General features: G+C 39.2%; 1 protein-coding gene across 1 annotated transcript in view; it reads right to left on the reverse strand.

The window, feature by feature from the left end:
- Nucleotides 1-25937, reverse strand: part of prkd1 (protein kinase D1) — a 73287-nt gene that overhangs the window by 30878 nt on the left and 16472 nt on the right. The window contains exons 2-10 of the mRNA XM_004554658.3: nt 21815-21953; nt 7315-7446; nt 7057-7226; nt 6950-6973; nt 6481-6691; nt 3680-3757; nt 1269-1470; nt 1060-1183; nt 59-136 (exon numbers count right to left, since the gene is read on the reverse strand). Of these exons, the coding sequence (XP_004554715.1) occupies nt 59-136; nt 1060-1183; nt 1269-1470; nt 3680-3757; nt 6481-6691; nt 6950-6973; nt 7057-7226; nt 7315-7446; nt 21815-21929 (1134 nt within the window). The 5' untranslated portion in view covers nt 21930-21953. The remainder of the gene's footprint in view (nt 1-58; nt 137-1059; nt 1184-1268; nt 1471-3679; nt 3758-6480; nt 6692-6949; nt 6974-7056; nt 7227-7314; nt 7447-21814; nt 21954-25937) is intronic.

The following is a 25937-nucleotide window of genomic DNA, read 5'->3' on the forward strand; positions in this document are numbered from 1 at the left end:
ACACCTGCAGTGATGACTTTGCAGCAACAAATAAACTGCTGGAAGGTAGTGGTCTTACCTTGTAATATTTACTTCCTGTGTCGTTCTGAAACAGCGTAATGCATTTACTGTCTAGCCTCCAGTAATGTCTTTTCCTCTGAAACATTGGAAGAGAGAAGAGGAAGAAAAATAAGGGAATACCACAAAGAAAAAAGAGTGACATTAAAGAGCAAAACAACTGAGGAAAGAAAAGAGAGCAAATAAGTATGAAGCAGACAAACAATGACAACCTGTAAATGCCTCTCAACTTGTTTTTAACACTCTGAAGAATTTCAGAACAGCAACACATCCTCAAACCACAAGTGGCAGTTTTCTCAGAAATAACTCTTGCTTCTATTAGGAATGAGTTTAACATTTATTATTTCTCACTATTTGTTTCTTCGATATTTCCTACCATCTCCGTTATTTAAATAGGAAGAAGCACAAACACTTAAGACAATCTTTGTACGATTCAAAGTGTATATTTATAATAATGTGTCAAACCAAGTTGGAAGCAGCACTTTGATTACAAATAGTGAAATATCTGCAACGCGTTCTGTCCTGTTTCTGAGTCCTCTTATCCTTCACTCAAAGACTTCAGAAACAGCATCACAACTGGATTCTTTGCTTGTTCTTGAAATGTAATGAGAATAAACTGTGTTTTTCCACATGGTTCAGGTCTTTTTTTTATAATTTAATTATGAATTAAATTATAATTCTAAAGTGTACCATCTTTAAGTAATTGGGAAAAATTTTAACAATTACACGAATTCTCCCCAGGGTGCTGATTGACTAATCATTAGACTGAGAAGCCACTGTTTCATGTCACAAAGACAGAGGAATCGGTGAAATTAAAGGAGTAGATGACAAAGCTAAGACTGAGGCAAAGCCTGATAACATCCGAACCAGTGAACAGAACGAAAACAAAACAAACAAACAAAAAACCCTGAGGGCGCTAGCTGTTTGCTTCATGTAAGACAACATCCACAACACAAATTTGGTGAGGTAAATAGACTGTTAAACATAAAAAGAAAGATGTACCAGAGTGTCCTTGCTGGTGTAGTGGACCATCCAGCCCTCTTTCATCACATTGCTGCTCTTCCTCTTTGTGTGTTTGACAGACTGGACGACTCGCATCAAAGGAATGTTGTTGCTGGTGGAGGGGCTTTAAGGGGCACGAAAAAAAACACAGCCTCAGAAACATCTCAGTACTATATATTTTTCTTTGTGTGTAATTGTTCTGTGAGTACCTGATGGCTCGGTTGGACTCATCTAGGTCAGGGTCGTGCATGTCACAGAGATCGCTGGGTCCTGCCTCTAGCAGCAAGCCACTCTCTGAGGCCAGCGCTTCATCCATGTCATCCAAGAGGCTACCCCCTCTGTCAATATCATGGTCATCAAGGCAACCCTCCACCATGAGGGCATCCGATTCTGCACCTGGGCTCAGAAGTTCTATGCAACAATAGAATTCAGGACCTTCATTTTGTGTTTCTAAACCATTCAGAGGTGGACTTATGTGTTATGCTAATGTGTTTCAAACCCTTGTATTGATACATAATCCGAGTGTGCTAAGCTTCAGGACAGGAAATTCTCCTTCAGAGTTTTAGGTTGAGAGCAGAATTCAAGATTCCATCAATTACAGAAAGTCATTCAGATCCTCACTCTACTACCACCACGTTTGACTGTTGGTCTTTTTATGGCTTCCTGTTTTACTCTCATGCCAGAAGTAACGGGACACAAACTTTTCAAAAAGTTCAGCTGTCTTGTCAGCCCACAAGTGGTGTTGTGGAGGTCAAGAGTGTCAGACACTATCATGAGTTTGAAACTAGATCGAAGGAGTGACGTTGAATGTTATCATTGAAATTTTAGAATATATTCAACAACCTGTAGAGAGTATCCCAGAGATGAGACAGTAGTGATTAGACCTCAGTAGAAATGTATGTGAAGAGTAGGGAGCTGATGAGGTGTTGGGAAAGTATGATGTAAGGAATTGCAGAAGAGCAGGTAGTAGTGGTGATCACATGCTTTAAGAAAAAAACAAAACAAAAGGTGACGTATAAGAGTGGAGAAAGGTGCACAGAGGTTGATTTTTGTAGAAGGCGTCATATGCTAAATTGGCAATACAGCTAACAAGGCTGCAAAACAGGACCCAACACTGACAAGTCTAAAGTTCAACAGGTTTATTGAGTTAAAGTAAGTGAGAAGTTGAAAGGGGAGGTAAACACACGGATTCCTGACAAAACAAAGCAGGTAGGAGGACCTGTCACTGAGTCACTGAGAGAGTTAGCCTTGGATAATCCACAGAATAGCTCCAGAGAGTGTTGTTTAGAGTGAATTTGACTGCCTACTTGGTTGGTCTGGAAGAGATACTTGCAGGGGGACAGAGTCGTAGGAAGGTGAAGAGGCAGGTGAGTTGAAATTGAGAGTTTCTTGATCAAGGATTTCAGGAGGAGAAGACCAGTTTGACAGAGACAGTTAGGGGACACTGGAGGTGGAGCTGCTCTTAAGGCAGGGGACAAATGGGACACATGGCAATGAAGGTGTTACACTTGAAAGCTTGTGTCACCACAGGAGACACGGAGGAGCCAGATTACCAGTTAAAGGAGGCATAAAATCTGGTGGAGAGTGAACCCTGGATCTGGTCATACCAAGATCTGCCCAACCCAGCATAAACCCAAAACAGCAAACAGACCATGAAGGACCATGACAAAGATTGGAAACTGCAAGGTAGTATCAGAAATCTAGCTAGGCAGCATTAGGTGGTAGTCTGCAGGATGACTTTGGAACTCAAGAAGAGTAAGGGAATGAGAAAAGGACTAAGTTATGGAAGCTGAAGGAAGAATGTTATGCAGCATTTAGGAAGGAGTTAAGGGTTGTAGGGAAGAACTGCCAGATGACTGGGAAAAGTACAGCTGACGTGGTTAGGGAAACTGCCAAGAAAGTATTTGTCTACAGCCCCTTCTTGCTCTGGCCCCTTTACACTGAATACATGTGTGAATGAGAGACAGGTAGGAGTAACAGTGAAACCGGGGCAAAGGAAGTTAAAGTACATGACTGGTCCATTACCAGGGATCAATCATCCAAAGCATTGGTCAGTGCACAAAGGTGTTGGTGGAGATGAGTGTCAGGGTTGAATGGACAAAATTAGGAATGAGAATTAATAATGCAACGGAGTGATAGCTTAGGTTGAGTTGTTTGGAGACAAAGCTAGAGAGGCAAGGTTTAGACATGTTAGACGTGTGCAGTGGTGGGATGGTGACTACATTGCGCAAAGGGTGTTGAACATGGAGGCAGGAGGGAAATAGGATAAGCACAGAAAAGATACATGAATGTAGTGAAAGTGCATATACAGAGGGTTGGTTGTGAGAAGGATACTAGGGATAGCAAGAGACTGAGCCAGATGAAACACTGGGAGAATATATATATATATATATATATATATATATACATATATATATATATACATATATATATATATATATGTGTGTGTGTGTGTGTGAAAAAGAAATTAAAGCATCATTTTTATTCAGTCTCAAGCCTGATTTTAAAATAAAATTTTAAGTTATGATGGGGTTTATGGATGTTGTAGCGGTGGCTAAAGTAACGCTCTGTGTTCATATAATACAAAAACAAAGAAATGTGTTTGTGTGTCGGTAGGTACCTCCATTTTTTGATACTTCTCCCAGGCAGTTGTTTGGCACTTTTTGCGCACATCGTTTATGACAATTAAATTTACAGTCTGAGAGAGAAACAAGAAAGAGGAACACAAGGCTTAGGAAGAGGCTTTGACATCAGCTCCACAGTAACTGTTCAAAATCTTAATACAGATGAAGACATGATGCAGTTAAAACTCCAAAACGGCCAGATTACACTATATTGCTAAAAGCATTTCCTCGTATGCCTTTATGAAGTTGAGGGATATCCTATTCTTAATCCATAGGGTTTGATGTTGGCCCAACCTTTGCAACCTTACACCTTGGCTCACAGTCCCCACTCATTTATACTGAAGGTGTTCTATCATGTTGAGGTCAAGACTGTCCATGTCTTTATGTTACTTGATTTGTGCACTGGTTTGCACACCAGTTGTACGCCCTTTCATTTACGACGTCTGATGATGCAGTTCTATATCTCCCTGTTCCAACATAATTGCACTTATGTTGGAACAGGGAGATATAGAACTGCATCATCAGACGTCTTAAATGAAAGGGCGTACAACATGATGTCTATAACCAAGGTTCTAGAAACTGTTAAACAAAGCTCTGGTGACTAGGATGGATTTTCTCCAAAGATCCATCCAGGGTGTACTCTAAGCCAGCGGTCCCCAACCCCGGGGTATCGGCCCGGTACCGGTCTGTGAATCGTTTGGTACCGGGCCGCGAGAGTTGAGGCTCAGGTGTGAAATGTATGGTTTTCAGGGTTTTTATCGGTTTTCAGCGTTATTTTGTTATCGTTTTTATCGTTAACTCGGTTTTCCTGGGTCTTTTCACATGTGCTATGAATAAATCTTCTTTTTTTCATTACCGGTACTAGTTTTATTTTGTTGTATTTATCCGCGACACCTTAAAGGCCGGTCCCTGAAAATATTGTCGGGCATAAACCGGTCCGTGGCGCAAAAAAGGTTGGGGACCGCTGCTCTAAGCTACAAGAGAAAAATAGCACAGGAGCAGACCTACCCAGAGCTGAAAAAGATGTGTCACACAACACCAATGCTAAGTAACCTCCCAGCAAGAGCCAGTCAACATCACAAAGTGGACAGTGTTGGGGAGTAACGGAATACATGTGCCGACGTTACGTATTTAAAATACAAAATAAGAGTAACTGTATTCCGTTACAGTTACTGTTTAAAAAGGTGGTATTCAGAATAGTTTGTTGAATTAAAGGGATTACACAGCGGTCTTTTCCTGTTTCATTTGTTAGGCTATGCCCTCTCTATTTCTGGTAATTCCACGCCGGTGGAAACTCAAACAAAACACACAATAAGAGGCTCTAATGCATGTGTGTCAATCTCGCGGCCCATGTTACCTGTACTTGCGCCCGCATAATGATGTGAAGAAATATTTTTAAAAATTACTTTTCAACAAATTATTTATTATGAAGGCAATATGAGCAGAGTGTTACAGGCATAGCCCTGGAGAATGTAGCCTCATGGGCAGTGTAGCCCAGTTGTAAGTAAGCTGTTAAGACTCGACTGTACACTGTGTTCATGTTTTCCTCCGAAACAATAAGCTCCGTTGGAGCAGCCTTTCAACGCCTCTCTCTGTCTCTCGCTAGCAAAGTTGACCCAGACAACAAAGTAAAGCTAGTTTTCGGTTACGAGCCCGACACGGAACCCGACGTATTAGCCAGAGGTCCCTTTACTACAGTTCGGAGCCGCGGACCTGAAAAAATATGCGCGCAATAGTTTTCTATATGAGATCGCTGCAAAAAGTGCAGCCTTACCTAATGTCCACCCTACTGTTACTCATTTATATTAAGATTTAAAAATCTAGTTGGTATTGGTATGGCGAGTATTCTTCAGTAATAGTAAAAGATCACAGAGCAATAGTACATTCATTTAGTTGCCTACATAATTGCCTGATAATATATTAAGTAATCCAAATTATTCAGAATAAGTTACTCTAATTGAGTAACGTAACGGAATAGGTTACAAAATACATTTTGGGGCATGTATTCTGTAATCAGTAGTGGAATACATTGTAAAAGTAACCTTCCCATCACTGATTGTGGAATATATCTGCTATTCCTCCTTTGCACTATGTCACTTTGTCTACAAACCACTCAACCTGAGCTGTCCCTAGAATTTACTAACTTTCAGTCCCAATGAAAATCTTAACATCTTCATTACTCTACCACTACCAGCTTGGCCTCCTATCTGTTTGTCACTGTGTCTTAACCATACATAGCAAGTCTCGCGAACATCTCATAAACTTCCCATTCACTATCCTTCTGTAACAAATCAGCCCTGACATTTGTCTCTAACAGCTCCCCCCATTTGCACACTCTTCTTCACCTCTCCTCAACACTGCTTCTGTTGCCTGGAATTTATCCCAGGTACTTAAAATAATCTACCTACATTATCTAAACTCTATATTTTAATAGTACAATCAGCAGAGTCTTTATTTATCCAGGTAATGTTTTTACACATTCAGTATTCAGTCTCTCTACTAGTCCTTTTACAGCAACATTACATGTAGCACCATGGCAAATCATTATTCTGTATTATACTGTATTACAGTATCTAATGGTTACATTAACAAGTAAACAGTAAACCTACTGGTAGTTTTTACATGGTTGAGCCAAAGAAATGTCTCAATGATTCTGAAAGGACAAGGTTTCTTTAAGCATCTTAATGCAAAATGTTTTGGACACTGGACAAGCTGTGCTACAAGCAGAGACAGTTTTAAGTTTGACATCTAGAGCTTTGAAAAACATCTACAGCAGGTTTTCAGAACAACAGCTCACCTTTGCACTGCAGGCCCTGCCTGAAGAGGCCTTTGAGCAGCTTCTTGCAGTGCTGGCAGACAGTAGGCCGGGTGTAAGAGTGAATCAGGAATGTGTGGGGAACTTTGACTTTTGACAGTAAGATCTTGTCAAGCTCAATGGGACGGCCAACATATGATTGTGAGCTGGATCGCCGCTCTCTACCAGGAAAGTAATCTAACTGGTTCTTCTGCTGTTGGGAGAAACAAGCAAAGCATTTCAAAGTTTTTCATACGTTTCTAGTTTTTGCCAGTGGACCTGTTTTCCATGATAAGTCACACTTAAAATGATTTTTTATGGCAGCAGATTTAGAGTTTGGTTTCTCAGCTCTGGGGTTACCGTTGCCTGCAAGAACTATATGATAAATAGACTAACAGATGGGAGAATGAATTGCACAGTATAATTTAACTTGGCTGCCTGTATTTCTATGTAAAAAGATGGGAGGACTTACCTCCATGCTAGGACTGACTGGAGACTGGACAACAAAAAAAGAACAAAAAAAGTTACTTCAACATTTCTGAAAAACTGTGTTCCACAGGTCTGTGCTTTTGTACTGACCAATAAAGCATCATCACTGTAGTGGGGAGGTGAAGGCTCAGCAGAGAGCGGACGCCCGGTGTTGATTATCCCGCCTGTCAATGAGACATTGGAGGGACGACGCCTCCTCACCCCGCTGCAGTTGTTGGGGATCTTAAAGGCACAGCGCTTGTGGTAATTCAGACCACAACCTGGAGAATAGGATAGTGTCTCTTTTTAAAATTTTACCTCAGCCATAATGTTCTCATGATTTCATCTTATGGGAGTAGGATATTTTACCTTCACATTTAAGTCCTTGGCGTACAAGTCCCCACAGCATTTCCCCACAGTGGTCGCAGAAGGCTGGAGCTCGGTACGAATGGACAAACAGGCAGTGTGGACGAATCTGGAAGTCCTCTACTGTGGCTGAAGCTGTAGAAAATTATAAGATATAAATGAATTCCAACTACAAGTTTTTGTGTCTGTCAAGTAAGGTTATATGTGTACTAGGGGGTTGATGCACTTAAAAGAGTTGTAGTTGCACTTATTGAAAACTGAAAAAAGTTTAAGTGTAAGTAATAAAATAGAAGTATAGAAGGGTCAGCTGAAATGTAAATCTGAAATAAAAGCAATGACTTGAGCTTAAATTTCAGGTAAAGTGTAGTGATGGGATTTCCGGATCTTTTTAGAGAACCGGCTCTTTCGGCTCGGCTCACTAAAAAGAGCTGGCTCTTTCGGCTCCCAACTGGCTCTTCAGGTTGTTTTGTTGCTTTAATTAATTAATTATTGACAACAATATAAAATTATTCACAAAAGGAATTACTAATGTAAAAAAAAGTGGTTTTATTTATATATGTTTATATATAAATATATACGGTGGCCCCCAGAGACAAAACACGTACAAACTCCAAAACACATTTCTAGCGTTAACTGAACTTCCAAAACAGAGCTACCTAGATCACTTAAATTACACAATTGAAAGCATATGTGTATTGTTTGTGTATTTATACACAAGCACTCATATGTATTCAAATAATTTAAAAAAAATGTTAATTTTTGTTACTACCACACACCAAATCCGGTCGTTGATACTTCCTGGCTTGTGTGGCCACTAGGTAACAAAGCTCAACACTGCCCCTAGCATCCTGGAGCACTTCTGTTGTGTTTTGGAGTTTTTACGTGATTTGGAGTTTTTACATGTTTTGAAGTTTTGTGCTTTGTCTCGAGGGGCCACCGTAAATATACTTTTATTTATTCACTCCACATAAAATTTAATAAATAAATCGTATAATACAAAAACCAACTATTTACATTTCAACTTTAACTATTTAAATTTTCAGCTTTTTCCTTTTAAACAAGTTTAAAGTGAAACAACACAAAACACTGCAAACCACAACACAATTAAATATAAATATGAAAAAATATGAAAACAAAAAGAACATGCACATTCTCTGTCATATGGGCCTGCATGAATAAACTTTCTGAATCCTTTATCATCTGCAACTGAAAATAGTTGCGGATGATTACTATACCTTTCTAATGTGACGTTGTTGTCCCTGGCTCTTTCTCTCTCTCTCCCTCCCGCTCTGTTCCTGTGCTACTGCGAGTGTAACTACCGCCCCTCCCCCCTCTGCCCAGCGCAAAGCACAAGGCTCGTGTACGGAGTGAAGCGGGAAAAAGTGTGTGTGAGAGAGAGGGTGAGAGAAAGGAAAAAAAACCCATGGCTCCCAAAAAGGAGTCGGCTCGTGTTGTCCATGTCAAAGTGTCGGCTCTAAGAGCCGTTTCGTTCCCCATCACCAGTAAAGTGTAAACATGACAAAAACTTTAGGGCAGCTGGTGCTCAGGAGGTGGCAAAAGTTGTTCACTATTCAGAAGATCGGTGGTTTTAGTCCCTGACACTTACAGTGCACACATCAAATTGTCCTCAGGCAAGTAGAACCTCAAATTGCACTTGTGAGGGTAACACATTACACACTAATGAATGGCTGTACATATGCATCAGAAATCATATTACAAAAGTTTTTCAAATATTTGCAAAACAAAAACATTACGTGAAATGTAAGTGCTTAAGAAACTGAAATGTCAGTACACACTGTACTTTCATATTTGTGTTGAACTGTTTCAGTTAAAAATAAAGGTTAAAAGAAAGAATAAATATATTCTTTCTTAAACATTGTTTACTTCTTTGTGTATTAACTAAGGAAGTAAAAGTGGCAGTTAAAAAAAGAACTGCAGATAAACCTGGAGATTCATTAAAACATGGGTTAAGAGTCACTTGAAAACATATAACACAACATAAAATGTAAAACTCGGAGAAGTGGAAAAGTGAAGACAAATGGTGTGTGAATGCACTGAAATTAATGGGGTTTAATCATAAGAAGCTGAAATGTGAGCTGGACTGTACGCTGTTACATCACCTGAAATCCATTTTCACATGTCAGCTATGAAGTTTGCAGTTGAAGAGAAAGTGTCACTTCAAATGAAGGATAAGCATAATTTTTTAAAGGGATTTCTACGATAACGACCTGAGATGTACCTGAGTCAGTGTAAGTGGACATTATACATTATACACACACTAAATGTGATGTTGTCTGCCAAAGTGTCATTAGACATATCAGCAGTGAAAGCAGCTGAAGTGTTGCATGAAATGAAAAAGTGTACTGTTCTTTAACAAACACGTTGCAGTATTTAGTGATGAATTTTAGCGATGAACTTACTACTGTATTGTACCGTAACTATCAATACTCATGATACGTAGTAAAATTATGTTCAGTGGTTTAGTGTAAGGACTGGGAGCAGTTACAGTACATTTTGAAACTCCATTTCTGACATTATACATATGAGTCATTCCACATTTCAATAAACAGATGAAACCCTTTTTATACACATTGCTCTATGGTGTACTTGAGAGTTCAAATGCACTGCAACTTAGGAAAACACCAGCAAATAGAAAAATGCTGCAAAAGCACACAAATCACAACAAAAGTTAAATCAAAAAGTTGGATCAATAAAAGTAACTTTCAGCAAAATCTCACAAAACACAACTTAAAGAAAGTGACGAAAGGATTACACTGATACATGGTTAAGAAAAGCAGAAGCTTCATCAGTGTTGTAAGAAGCTGTTTAGTATTAGCTTGTCATTTCCACAACTGTTTCGTCATGTTATTGTCTCACCTAAAACACTTCTGTTGTGTTTTTTTAAGGTTTTTTTTTAAACTATGTGGTGTTTTTTTTCTTTTATTCAGCTTCCTTTTTTTTTTTTTCTTATTTCCAATGATTTTATTCAACTTCCATTTTCTTTAATGTCCTTCTACAGCATTTCTATTTGATGGTGTTGCAGTGCATCTGAACTGTCACCAAAACATTAGTTTTTCCGACTTGAGAACACTCCATAAAGTTATGAGCAATTTTCCCACTTAAAGGATAACAATATTCAAATCAAGGAAAACTGAAAGTGAAAAATAAGAACATTCCAACATAATAGCAATCCTGAATGTTAGACTTTTAATCACTGCTGACAAACCAATCTGTGGCACCATATTTTCCTCCACATTTTCCAGTGTTTCTCCATGCTTTTAATTTTATTTCAGAGATGAGCAGCTGCTTATCTGGGTTGACTGGGCTCTTGGCCACAGCAGCCATCTGAGCCCAAATATCCTCCAGCTGTTTTGACAAAAACCCAGTTGGGTGTACAGGCAGTGCCGATAACCCCTGCTGTGACACTCGTAATGTCAAACAAAGAATCAGTTTTTGCTGTTTTTATAATATCACAAAAACAAACAAAAAAAAAAAGACAATGAAAACAGGGGCAAAGTGAATGGGATTTCTGGTAGAAACAGCTACTGACTCTGCAGCTTTACATTTAAAGTTTTTAAATAGAAAGCATTAAAGCTCACTTTGTACTACAGTCATTGGCACCAAACTACTGATTCAGACTTAGAACTGGCATGTGTAGCTCCAAAGGAGTTTGGTAGTAATTCAAAAAAAGAAATTAAAACAGAGCGCAATTTAAGGAATGCAAACTTTAGTCAGTAGCTGCTGAGTCTACAAACAGCCAACTTTGGCCAATCAGCTCAACATAAAAACTAGAAAAATGTAATTGTAATATTTACAACTTGTTTTTGCCTATTTATTGGATTAAATATGTGGGTGAGAAATGTGAAAAGAAAGTCTCAGAAATAAAGAAAAAAGAAATACTGAAAAAAGATAAACCAGATAAACCAGAAACATTTACCACTCAGATTTTATTTTATTTTACTTTTGTACTTCTGTCAAAGCTTCATGGGTAACTGAGATTACCCATGAACTGGGATTAATAGTTACTTATAGTTTAGACTCCATTAAATTTCTTGTTTCTTTGATTTCTTTTGACATCTGATATTTTTTGATTTTGGAGCATGTACAAAGTTTTACTTTTAGTGTTCTTATACATTTGAGAAAAAGACAAGCCACATTTCTAAAGCTTGTTTCATGCTAGACCTTATTCACATATCTTCACATTAAACCTTTTTTTAAGGATTGAGTGGGTGTGTAAAGCCTGTGCTTGATTAACATTTCCCATTACACCTGTTAGGGTGGAAAAATGTTTATCGTTATTTAGATTGTTAACGCCTGTTGGCTCAAAGAGTATAGGAACTTTGACATTTTCGTATTAGATTGTATTTTACAAAAAGTTAACACATATTTTTGAAACTTGTTATACAAGTCAGATTCCCAACTAAGAAAATAAAAATTTCCTGTAAATAACGTAGTTGATAAAATAGATATTTATTTATTTTAGATGTGTCAAATTAATATGATAATAATAGCGTTGCATTTGCCACACTGACTGGGAAAAAAAAAGAATACATTTAAACCTAGAAACACTGAGGCAGTCAATGCGACCCTGATAGAAATCCATGTAAAATGCTGGGTTTAACATGCACCCCTGATAGTGTAGCAAAACATGATATAACAGGAGCCATAAGTAAATATATAGGGGGCTGTGGTAAAAGATGAAAAAACCTAGCCAACTTAATTGTGTCTTCTTGCTTGACTTTCTCAATGTTTGTACAAACCAAATTCAACAAATTCCTACTTTAAGTTGATGAGATAATAGGTATTATGGTGTTATCATAGTAAACTCCAATAATCTATTTTCTAATCTGTTGTCTATTAGTTTTAATACTATCAGTGTAAATTGGCAGCAAATCAGAACCAATTATGAAATTATCTTTTTTTTCTACATTATTAACACACTGCATATAAATTTTCAATACTGCCAGTGCATGGGTTTGGATATATCATGTATTCTGTCTGCTGAGACTGATTCAGTCAGATGTAATTCTGTAAGAAATTTATTGTTGAAATGTGCCACATATATGTTATATGTAATAACCTTACTTATTGTTTATTAATTGATTTGCTTTTTTTCTGCCTGAATTCTTTCTAAAAATGTTGTGAATTTGAGAAAGGAGTAAACATGGAGGATGCTTGTAAAGATGAAGTGCATCAAACACACCTAATTGATTACATGATGACGAATACATAGAGGAAGAAGGCACATTTTGTAGAGCATTGGATGCTTCTCCTGTATAGGGGTGTGGGTGGATGTAGAGTTGGAGACACGGGTGTTGGGATCCTGACTTGAATGGCCTGACTAAAGCAGATTTTGTTCAAAATTCCAAAATATGACAGGACACTTAACCACATACATCTGTCAGCACCTCTTCAAAGGACTTTCCTGTAAAGACAGTCTGCCAAGGTGATCCATCTCCCAGAGAAAGTGTGTAGGAACTGAACTGGCTTGTAATGGCTGGCAACAGGTGCTGATTATACAGATATAGGTGGAGTAGCATTATTACCGATGTGAGTGTTCAACCTGTTTGTACTGCAGGACAATCAGATCTGTCAGACCTAAGACTACGGATGGAAGTGAACCAAATCTAAATGGAAAAGGTGACTCATGGTTTTCACACGGTTTTCTAACACATTTTGAGTTAAGCCACCTTTGCCTGCAGTCTGATCAAGAAGTGAGTTGTCAATTAACAATTTCACCAAAGATCTGTTCTCTGATCACTTCCTTTTCCCCATGCTGTTAAATTTACATCGTTCAACATTTCAGCATCACTACAATTGTCCAATAATCAACCTTCCTGGGTTCCCAGAGCCAGTTGGTTTCCACTCCATGCTGTTTCTAATTCATTGTGATCTGTCGCTCCTGTACACCAGCTCCTCCTCATCCATGTTGTCTAGAACATCTCATCCAAACTCTCCATGAACCATCTGCTTACTCTGCTACACTGCCACCAACGTTTAGTGTCGGGGGAGGGGGCCCACTTACTATGGTGTCTCCATAATGTTGCTTCTCCTTGGCGTAATTGCCAAAAATACTTGGATGTCAGAGCTTACTCTTTTCTCCCAAATTATTTCACCTTGACGAAAATCATAACTGCTGTAATGCAAACTTTTGCTAGTAGGAGTTAGTTAAAGGAACTGTGTGGCTCCCTGAGATTTTTCGGGATAACAGTGGAGCTAAAAGGAATAGTCAGTATCAGGTTCTGATACACACACACACATTTGTTAGTAGATACTTGGAGCGCCACATGGGATTTGTTGGAAAAAAAGGAAAACTACAGAATATATTCAACTAGCCGGAGATAGAGGAAGAGAGAAGAAGGGAGGGAGATAAACAGAACAACAGAGACAAAGACTAATGAATGGGTTGTTAGTGGGTATTTTGTAAATGTTTTGGAGGTAGGAGAGGCTCTTAGTGGGCACAGATGGACTGAATGTCTTTTAAGTTGGCCAGCAGGCTTGGCAAGGCAGGATGGGTAGTTTATGGTACACAGTTTTCGGTCATTTTCTTTCTTTTTCTCTCTCTCTGCATGTATTTCCGATTCTCTATCGCCTTTTCGTTTTCGTTTACATACACACACATTAACACACCCACACACACAACCCCGCACACACACACACACACTCGGCCTGTGTCGCGGTCCTCCAGTAGAATACAGCTCTGATTAGACATTCTGCTGTAGGAAATTACCTCCATTTATTCAAATTATTGTTTATGGCTTTTGTTTGGAGGGCCAACATACGTCTGGATGTGTGAACAAGCTCCCAAACTGTTATTATATGCTTCAGAAAATGACTTATGTGCATGTGTGTGCATGTATTTGTGTGTTTGAGTGAGGTTTCCTAGGTAGCCCTTGTTTGGATATAAATGCCTGTGTTTATGGCTGTGTGGTAGAATTAGGAGTGCTCGTTGCTAACTTGTTATCCTACAACTAGAAAACAAACACTGCAGGGGAAGAAAGTGTAGACCAGCGGCGGTGGCATAAGCAGGTGCGGTGTGTTAAGTTTACTTTCATGTGTTTGCTTTCATATGTCAAAATAGGCTGTATGTACAGTAAAATAAACATTTCAGCACCCTGCAAATAAAACAAATAAAAAAAAAAAAAAAAAGATGTGGAGACATTTCATTCAATAACTTTTGCTGGTGCTGTGTTCTACTTTTGACGCTGTTACTGCTCACAGAAGAAATATGTCATGAAATTGACCCAGGGATGTTTTGCCTGCTAAGAGTCAACATGACAAGATATTAATTAGCAAGCAGCTAAAAAACTGCTCTTATCTGTAGCAATAAGAGCTGCTTTTCACAGTTTCAAAACCTGAAAGGCCGGCAGGCTCCAGGTAAGGCAGAAAACCGGGCTCATGATTGTTGCAACTGTTCAAGGATTAGAGACTGAAAATGCCGGCTCCTAAAGGTCAGCAGAAATGTCTGAGCTGTTGTACGTGCCAGCATGTGATAGCACAGTGAGCATTTTCATTCATTTTTTTTCCACACTTGGCTCCATGCAACTTTGTAAACAATAAAAATTAATCAAGTGGAAAGATTACAGTTTTCACACACTGGAAAAAATCCAGCACATATTACAGATGCGCAATTACAAGGGGACATAACATGATTTCCATGAAGTGATCTATTAATAGCAGCTATACTGAAAATGGTCCAGATGTCCATGAGAAGCTGATGTGGAATGAAAGATGAGCCAGATTGAAATCAGAAAAAAATGTAATGACTTACAGTATTATAGGTCCTTGAATGTACCATGACTTGGCAAGTTAAGAAAATAATAAAAAAAAATGTAAAACAGCTTTACCACAAATGCAGCTAAATGCTGGACAATAAGCTTAAGTGTCTGGGTGGACAACTATGGAGATCTTGCTCACTAAGCTTTAGTGCTTTTGTTTACTGTAGATTAATATAATGGACAAACATAATGGTACCATTATATTAAAAGAACAGTTACTCCCTGTTCTGTGACCTGGTATGAAACACAGTTCCTTAGGCTTGAACTATGGCACGACTGGGGGCTAATTTTGGGTTAGATGTGAGGTCATTAAAGGTTTTTTGCTTCGCTTCGTGTACCACCCGAGCCTTTATTATTGTTTTAGTCCACCCCTGCTTACTATATGACAGAACATGCATTCTGTTGGAGTTTGCATCTCTGTTTTGTGTTAATTTCCTGTTTGTTTCCACCACATTTTCAGCTGTTGCTGAGACTGGCACGGAGCTGTTAACAAATGTGTTTTTAACTGAGTGGCAGCATCCTGACGGAGGAGGAGAGAGAGAGAGACAAGTTAAAGAGGACTGAGTCAGAGAAGGGGAAGGTACGAAGGATTAGTCAAACATGTAGGATGTTGTAAACAAGATGGAAAATACCAGGCGTGAATGCTAAAAGATACAAAAAGAAAATGATTATTTCACATCATTAGTGCTTAATTCAGCTGGCAACTTTCGGTGCTTCCGTGTCTTTAAATGCTTGAATGTCATCTGTTGCGTGTATGTATTTGTTACACTTTAGGACCTTTTCCAGTTCCAATTTATTATTTTCAGCTGAACTGCATGTCACCAAGCTTTAGAGCTTTTGTTGTAACTGACACTTTCAGCACCTAAAGTTCTTTCATTGCTTCTGTTTCAGCAAGCAGTTCCTTTGTGTCAGTCCTTTAAATCTGGTACAATTATAACACAATAATTTACCATTGAAATGGATATTACACTACACTACAAGTATTAAAGCTAATTTACACAAGCCCTACTCTGAAAAACTGTCACAGAGTTAACACTGTCTGTGAAGCTGGATTTAAAAGGTAAATGTTTAAAGTTTCCGTTTTTCAGCCCATGTCTAGCGGCATGTTGTGTGAGTACAAAGTGTGATTTCCCTGGTTGGTTGGCTGGTTGCTGCTAATAGACTTACTTTCTTTTATGCTAGCTAACTAGTGACAGAAGTGATAATTCAATGCAAAACAAGGAAAATAAAACTAAAAAGCAGTCTAAGGGGGTCACTGGTACTCAGTGTTGGGTAAGTTACTTTAAATAAGTAACTTAGTTACATTACTAGTTACTTCTATCAAAAGTAACTCCGTTACTTCAAGTTACTCGTTACTTTCAAAGTAACTAGTTACTAGGGAAAGTAAATTTGGTTTTACTCAGAATTCTCTTGTTAATGTGTTGCTTCCATAACTTTACCAGTCTTCTAGCTTGCTTACTTGCCACAAGTGCCCTGTGCCACCTACCAATAGAAAGGAAAAAATAATGTGCATATTTCTACGAGAGAAATCCCACACCTGGACCATCATTGACCGCTGCCATGATTCTAGCCTACGTCACAGCATGATGTGCGCTTTTTACATCCAACACAAAAACTGCAGTCGTGGTGCTTTCGATTGTACTCAGAACTCGGAAATTCTGCCTTCCGAATAGGAAGATGTAGGTAACACCAGACTGAAGATGGGCTGCATACAGGGCTGGTTTGGGACAAAAAATTGGCCCGGGCTTTTTGACTAGCCATTATAGGAAAAATCATAAAGCCTTTGAATGAAAACAAACGCTGTTGTGACAGTGATGTACACTGTTTTGATGGTATATATGTATCAATCTATCAATCGTTTGTTGTAAGATTCAGATAATTATTTTTTAAAAGTGAGACATTTTAAATGAGAATAAGAAAGAAAAGTATTTCTTTGTGCCCCTCTCTCCCTGTTAATGCCCTAATTGCCCCCCCCCCCCGGCAAAACTTTGCTAGATCCGGCCCTGCACAGTTACCAGCTGTCAGCTACATAAAAAAGGATCCTGGTGTATTTGTTTCTCAGAAACAGAGATCATCTTCATGTTTCCCTCTCACCAAATATCCAAACCGACATCATGACCAGCAGGTTTACAGCTGTGGCTCCAGCAAACATCAGCTGATAATAGAAATTAATATTAAATAAACTCTAACAACAGCTGATCAAGCTTAAACGTGCTGCTGTTGTTTAACGCGACATCGGCTGGTTTCCTCTTTCTGGCGCAAAGCGGGCGATAAACAAACAAGAGAGAAAAGCCGATCAGCTGATCATTGATCAGTTTTCATGATTGAAGTAGAAACAGGAGAGGGAGGGGAGAGAATGAGAGAAGAAGAGGCAGCTGTGCAGCTCCACCTTTGTGTCTTTTTCATTGTAGCTGAAGTACCAGACAAACTGTGTTCCTTTTCACCTCAATACGAAACGCGTAATATTTTCTCTGAATACGAGACGATTCTGTTTTTTACGGGACGGTTGGCAACTCTAATAATTAACCTTATGAACAAAATAAAGTTCAACGGTTCATCATTAACTTCATAGCACCCACCCAGCTGTATAGAAACTCCATCATGCTAGCTAGTACGCAGTACGGAAAAAGTCAGCACAACGAAAATAAACTCCACCTAAACTTGGTTTATATCTGACCCAGATAGACTGCAGGTCATAACTTCTTACCTGAAGTTCAGTTCACACTCGGACCGATGGCCGCCTCGGGTCTCTCATCCACCTGCTGGCCTCCACCACTTGCTAATGTTACTGAATCTGTGGAAGCTCCGCGATAGCCACCACCCGAAGTAACGAATAACGACCATATCTAAATCCCAATAACGATTAACACGTTCCTGATTTTGGCATAATAACTAGTTACCGTGCTCGTTACCACAATAATAACGTAGTTACTGTAACGCATTACTTAATAACGCGTTAGTCCCGTGCTGCAATGAGTTTTATATTAAAAAACAATGCCATACTGTCCACCCTCACTCTGTCCCTTAAACAGTAAGTGATTCTTCATTGTTGGCTAGCAGCATTGAAATGGCACAATCTACCTGTTAGCCACAAGTACTGTGTGGAGAAGAGCCTGTTTAAGTCAGATGCTTTTGTAGTTCACCAGACCGACCACAGATCCCAGTGGCACAATCAGCTGGCCACTAACTATAAAGAGATCGCTTCTCAGACAAATATATTTTCTCACTTTGCATCCATCCTTTAAACTGCTTCCATATTGCTGCCAGGGTAGGATATTATCCTTGGAAGCATGTTTGATTTCCTTCTTGTCCATGCCCCTTTAAAAAGACTGACCCTAAATGACACAACTGTTGCCTGCAGGTGATTTATGCTGTAAGGTAAAGGCCCTACAATAATACAGACAAAAACAGTCAACAATCATATGACACCCTATAAGCAAGCTTTGGTGACTGTAGGAAGGAAAAACTCCAGGGGAACAGGAAGAAGCTCCGGCAGAACCAGGCCATTTGGGGCAATCTGCTGCCAAAAGTTGGGGATCATGGGAGGAAGACAGAACAAAGACAGTGCGGAAGAGAGCTTGAGATGAATAATAATTAATGATTAAATGTAGAGTGGTGTAAAAACACATATTGAGTGAAAAAGGTAAGAGAGAAACACTCTTGGGAAGCCTCCGCAGCCTACACCTATTGCAACATAACTTAGTAATGTATCTTTATCAAAAAGGAAACTTAAAACCTAATCTTAAAATACTCAGAATACTGATGCTAAGACTGATGGGGAATACTTTTCCACAGAATAACTTTTTTTTTAAATTCCCATCCATCCCATCCATTTCTTTTTTTCCCCCACTTACCAGTCATGACAACAGCAGGCTAATCATAGAAGCTGAGACTTCCTTCCTCCTACACATCTCCAGGTTATCTGGGGAAATGGTGACACATTCCCATCCCAGCTAAGAGATCTAATCTCTCTAGTGAATCCTGGGTCTACCTCAGGGTTTCCTTCCGGTAGGATACCTAAACCCTCAACGAGAATGTACCCTGGAGGAATAACATGCAGACTCCCACCTAAAAACCAGCAGTTTCCGACTTTGATTGATAACATAAGAAAAAAAAACCCCTATGTGACAGTGGAGAGCATATTTAATTACTTATTACATTTTTTTTATAGATGTTCCTTCAAGATAAATCACAACCATGGATGAAAAATGGGAAAGGGGGAAAACACTTCCAGTAGGGAGCTGGTTGCCAATCTTTCCTTGATAACCAAAAACTATTTGAACCTGCTCCCAACTGTTAACAGATTGTGGTGCCAGTCATGGATTTGCATTCATTTTTTACAGTGTAGATTTGATTTTTTTTTCATTCCTTTTCTTTCTCTGTTACTTTCTCTATGTTTGTCTTGTTTAACTTTGGATGCCATTTTTTCAGTGCATACATTTCCTCTATTACAATGTTGCTAACACCTGTTTTGCACTTCTTTGGCTTTTTGGGGGTTTTTTTATCTTCAAAAGTTTGTGCACATATAGTATGCTAAGTACAGTGTTATAGTACACAATATATAATTTGTTATCACCATTAAAATTTATTGTTAAAGAGAAGCTAAAATTGTAGACAAAGAGAAAAATGTAAACATATTAATTAAAGCAAACACACACAAATGTAGACAAACGATATGCAAATGTTCGCACATACTACAGTTGATGGTGAAAGAAAGGCAGGAAATTAGGGAGAAGCAGCTGTCGGGCCATTAGCATAGCATCGTGTGAACACCTGAGTCCTGAGCTGGATGACAGCCAGAAAGACAAGCCTAATAAAGAATTCTCCAAAATGAGATAATCATTACACACATCTGGACATTTTTTAATTCATTTCAGGCAACCAGATTACACTAACAGTACATGCTGTTGTTGTTGAACATGGAGCTTGCTTTTTTTGCTGTTGTTCTTTTTAATAAGGCAAGTGTGTGTGTGTGTGTGTGTGTGTGTGTGTGTGTGTGTGTGTGTGTGTGTGTGTGTGTGTGTGTGTGTGTGTGTGTGTGTGTGTGTGTGTGTGTGTGTGTGAGATAGATTATTTTGGAGACATAGTACAATACATATGTTTCCACAGGTACACTATGGGATGTCAGTTTCCCTGTGGGGCACACAAACATTTCCCCAAAGAGAGACTAAGTTACACAGTCTGAGTAAGAGAAGTTGGAAAAACTTAAGAACACATGTAGCTCTAGCTTATCGGCAGGTTAGAATAGCTTTCAGTTAAGATTACAGTTACAGCATGGTGACATCTAGGTTAGAAGAGAATGATTGATGCCAAGGCAGCTTTAATATGACATGAGTTATTGTTAATCTCTGGCTCTTTTCCACAGTGTGTCTTTTGTCCCATCTTCCTCCCCTCACCCCCACCATGCCGGTAGATGTCTGCCCCTCCCTGGTTCTGTCAGAGGTTTCTTCTTGTAAAAGGGGAGTTTTTCCTTCCCACTGTCACCAAGTGCTTGCTCAGAATTGGTTGTCTGATTGTTGGAGTTTCTTCTGTAGTATATAAATAAAGAGGGCATGTCCACACTAATATGTTTTTGTTTGAAATCGCATCTTTTTCTCTACGTCTTGGCCTTCCGTCCACACAGACGGCGTTTTTGGTCAAGGAAAATGCAGCGCATTGAAAACGCTCTCCAAAGTGGATACATTTGAAAACGCCGTTTTCGTGTCGCAGTGTGGACAGCAACCCCGGAGCCTTTTCGAAAACGATGATGCATTTTAGTCATGTGATGCAGTCATGAGACCAATTAAACTAAGATAGCGGAGGGCATTATACAGCAGTTGGTTTGTTTGCTCTCAATTTTGGCAGCCCTATTAAAGATTAATATCAGTCTGTACATGCTCCAGATAGCTTTTCTTCAAGTTCTTTAATTCTCACTCGCTTTTGCAACTTTGTACTTTTGTGTTACTCGCAGCAACAACTCCACTTCGTTCTTAGTCCATTTAAAACACTCTGTGCTTTTCCTCAAAGTTTTGCAGCAATGTTTCAAAGAGCCAGAAAGTAAATAAACAGCAGACAGAAATGAGGCAGGTCGAATCGTCTTGCGCTTCACGCATGCGCAGTACTGGAATGTAAACGTTTTCGGCTGTTTCAATGTGGACGCACAACTCTGTGAAATTGACTAAAACGATAATGTGGACGCGGAGTGTTTTCAGACGAAAACGCTGTTTTCAAATTTATCCGGGCTAGTGTGGACTTGGCTGCATTCGATTTGATTCTCCAACTCTGGTGTGATGGTAGAAGCACTGTGTTACATAAATTCTAGGAACATTTCATTATAGCATAAAGCTGATTAAAATTTGTGTTTATTTGTGGTAACCCTTCAATGTTTGGGCCATGAGCTTCTAGTTGGATGTGCTCAGAAAACAGCCAGTGATCTTGTTCCTTACCTCATGACGTAAATATTGCCATCGTATAATACAGAGTGACTGTTACATGGGACAAAATTCCCAGGGGGTACAGTCATTTATCTGTCTGTCCTAAGCTCATTGTTACTGTGCTCACATGACTCTTAAGCTCCTTCACACTTATAATTTTATAATGATAAAAAACATGTTTTCTGGAACAATAACAGAAGACTTTAAGGCTGGAGAAAAACTAAAGCTACGAAGGAAACAAGTACAGAGCACGGATTCAGTTTATTTTTTGTACATCAGTGGTCTGACATGGGTACCCCTCCTTGCTTTTACCTGACAGTATGGCTTCCACCAAGTCACCCTCCTGGATCTGAGAAGCAGAGCGCAGTAGCTGCAGCACGTTGTCTGATGTAGGATCATGACGGAATAGGAGGATCTTCTCGTACATCCCATAGAAGCCGCACTCTGGTAACTAACAGAGACAGAAAGGCATATTATCTCAGCAAAATCTGTATTTCAAAAAAAGTTATGTTAGTTGTAACTACGTCTTTTTCATAATTGCTAATATGGGGATTTGTTGATCGTATAACCATTCTTTATCATAGTTTTGAGTAACTTTGTACTCATTGCATATCTGCATTTGGTCTAGTATGTCCACTTTTTCTCTTTATAACAGTTTTCTGTTATTTTCTCCTTATGGTCATTTCATGTGGGTATTTTGTGTCTCTGTACGAGCTTTTTATCTGTGCACAATTGGTTCCTGCACAAAGCTGTGAATCAGGACAATGTCATCAGTTGACTGCTCTGAAAATAAAAACATTTTACACACAGACTTTTAAAATAGCATGAGCCTGTCTTTCTACTGCGATCACGTCAAAGTAAATTCAAATTTGAGAGAGCTGATGAAAAGAGACAAAAAAATGAAGAGTAGTGACGCAGAGAAAGAGAAGAGCTTTGATCTCTATCAACAGATTAATAATAGACTGAGATTATCATCAGAAGGAGATGGACAGACCAATCTCACCAAATAAATTAACACAAATACAATGATGTTGTAAATTTGCAGAGACAGAACTCTATCAAAGATATTCATGTTCCTAATTGTGTTATGATGATATAATAACAAACAGCAGCCTGATAGTCCTCCTACTATTTGACAGTAAATTTGATTCAAATCTACTACTTTTAATTCAAACTGCTACATTTTTGACAGGCTTCCATTTCAGGAATACAAAATCTGTATTAAAGCTGCATATATTATATTATATCAACATCATCTATTACTGGAAAACAATGTTACTTTTATTTTGAAAGTTTAGTTTCTGCTAACTATCGTCTCTTTTACATATCATGTGACGTTGTGGTAGTGATGGATGGCATTCGGCTGTTTCCATTGTCAGATCAAACTCCAACTGCCTTAAAGTGCTATTCCCACTAACTGTACTGCTACCAGTTCTGCTGGAAACCATGCAGGCCATGAAATTGAAAAAATTAATAATAATAATAATTAATAATAAAATAAATAAAAAGGACCAAAGCAACGAGAGACTAGGGGCACAAATGTATGAGTAAGAGATGCAAAGTAACCACAGAGAAACACACAACAAAGTGGAATAGATATGAAACCCAACTCTAGAATCTGTAGCTGTTCTTTCTATTTCAGTCTTTGGTTCCTCTCTGGTGGGTGGGGGGCAATTCACAGGTCTGTGCCCAGGGACTATCTGTCTCATAATCACTGGATACAGAAGACGATAACACTGCAGGAGAAGTTTCAGATGTTTCACTTAAATCGCTAAAAGTGTTGGAGTTGCCAAAGTGCTAAAAGGTGTTAAAATCAGTAAGACTTCAAGCCTCGACTCTACATGGAGTTGTCACTTTAAAAACACAAACAGAAGATTAATTGCTCAAACTAGTCCCCACAAAGACAGGTGTATGTGAGCAAACGCACAAACGCAGCCGAGTGTAACCACAGGAAGTTAAAGGTGCAGTTCGCTGTTTGTTAAAGATCGATCAGGCACTGCTGAAAGGAGCAACACATTGACCAAGTGTAGAACACCACTGAGATTGTTATCGACCACAAAAACACACAAACACTCTTCCACGGTAGAAGAAGACACACACACCATAGCATACAATAGCATACATGAAAACAAAGATTTATATCAAACTTCTATTTTTTTTTTTACATACGTCACTTCCATTGCTACATATACAGTGGGGCAAAAAAGTATTTAGTCAGCCACCGATTGTGCAAGTTCCCCCACTTAAAATGATGACAGAGGTCAGTAATTTGCATCAGAGGTACACTTCAACTGTGAGAGACAGAATGTGGAAAAAAAATCCATGAATCCACATGGTAGGATTTGTAAAGAATTTATTCGTAAATCAGGGTGGAAAATAAGTATTTGGTCAATAACAAAAATACAACTCAATACTTTGTAACATAACCTTTGTTGGCAATAACAGAGGTCAAATGTTTACTATAGGTCTTTACCAGGTTTGCACACACAGTAGCTGGTATTTTGGCCCATTCCTCCATGCAGATCTTCTCGAGAGCAGTGATGTTTTGGGGCTGTCGCCGAGCAACACGGACTTTCAACTCCCGCCACAGATTTTCTATGGGGTTGAGGTCTGGAGACTGGCTAGGCCACTCCAGGACTTTCAAATGCTTCTTACGGAGCCACTCCTTTGTTGCCCGGGCGGTGTGTTTTGGATCATTGTCATGTTGGAAGACCCAGCCTCGTTTCATCTTCAAAGTTCTCACTGATGGAAGGAGGTTTTGGCTCACAATCTCACGATACATGGCCCCATTCATTCTGTCCTTAACACGGATCAGTCGTCCTGTCCCCTTGGCAGAAAAACAGCTCCATAGCATGATGTTTCCACCCCCATGCTTCACAGTAGGTATGGTGTTCTTGGGATGCAACTCAGTATTCTTCTTCCTCCAAACACGACGAGTTGAGTTTATACCAAAAAGTTCTACTTTGGTTTCATCTGACCACATGACATTCTCCCAATCCTCTGCTGTATCATCCATGTGCTCTCTGGCAAACTTCAGACGGGCCTGGACATGCACTGGCTTCAGCAGCGGAACACGTCTGGCACTGCGGGATTTGATTCCCTGCCGTTGTAGTGTGTTACTGATGGTGACCTTTGTTACGTTGGTCCCAGCTCTCTGCAGGTCATTCACCAGGTCCCCCCGTGTGGTTCTGGGATCTTTGCTCACCGTTCTCATGATCATTTCGACCCCACGGGATGAGATCTTGTGTGGAGCCCCAGATTGAGGGAGATTATCAGTGGTCGTGTATGTCTTCCATTTTCTGATGATTGCTCCCACAGTTGATTTTTTCACACCAAGCTGCTTGCCTATTGTAGATTCACTCTTCCCAGTCTGGTGCAGGTCTACAATACTTTTCCTGGTGTCCTTCGAAAGCTCTTTGGTCTTGGCCATGGCGGAGTTTGGAGTCTGACTGTTTGAGGCTGTGGACAGGTGTCTTTTATACAGATGATGAGTTCAAACAGGTGCCATTCATACAGGTAACGAGTGGGGGACAGAAAAGCTTCTTAGAGAAGACGTTACAGGTCTGTGAGAGCCAGAGACTTTCCTTGTTTGAGGTGACCAAATACTTATTTTCCACCCTGATTTACGAATAAATTCTTTACAAATCCTACCATGTGAATTCATGGATTTTTTTTTCACATTCTGTCTCTCACAGTTGAAGTGTACCTCTGGTGCAAATTACTGACCTCTGTCATCATTTTAAGTGGGGGAACTTGCACAATCGGTGGCTGACTAAATACTTTTTTGCCCCACTGTATGTGGTCAGACCAAATCAAATTTTTTTAAGATACCACAGCACTGAAATGTGATTGAAAGCATCCATTTTTTCCAGTTATGTGGTTAGGAAGTCATTGTTTTCTTTCTTTCTCCTTATAAATTATAAAATTATGAATTCAGCATATGTATAAGAATTACCCACGAGTGCCATACACCTTGTAGTATTCATTTTCTTCTACTCTTGGATCTGTCTGGTAGTCAGAAAACTGAATATTTGATGTACGACGTGGAAGTTTTATTGGAGTAACCTACAGTTAGTGTGTCACTGCAGCTACAGCTATTTTTCTGCCTTTTCTTTCTGGCTCCTTCATGATCAGAAACTTGTCTGTGTGAGCAAATATCAGAGAAGGACAGACACTGTATATTTGTGTGTTTTTTGTGCACTAGATTTTGAGTAGCAGTGAGTAAGGATTTGGCAATGGTATGAACTCCTTATCCATATTTAAGTTTTGGGAGTGAAAATAAAGTCACACAGCGGCACTACTACCTTGGTAAGTAATGTTAGTTTTTATTTTTTCTAAATAAGCTCTAAAAATACTGGAATGTTGTGTCCCCCTGATTTTACTCTGAAATTTCCACCTATGGTGGAGGCTATGGGAGTACAGAGAAGTTACTGTC

Source organism: Maylandia zebra, linkage group LG19 (genome assembly GCF_041146795.1).
Source record: "Maylandia zebra isolate NMK-2024a linkage group LG19, Mzebra_GT3a, whole genome shotgun sequence".
NCBI classification, from domain to species: domain Eukaryota; kingdom Metazoa; phylum Chordata; class Actinopteri; order Cichliformes; family Cichlidae; genus Maylandia; species Maylandia zebra.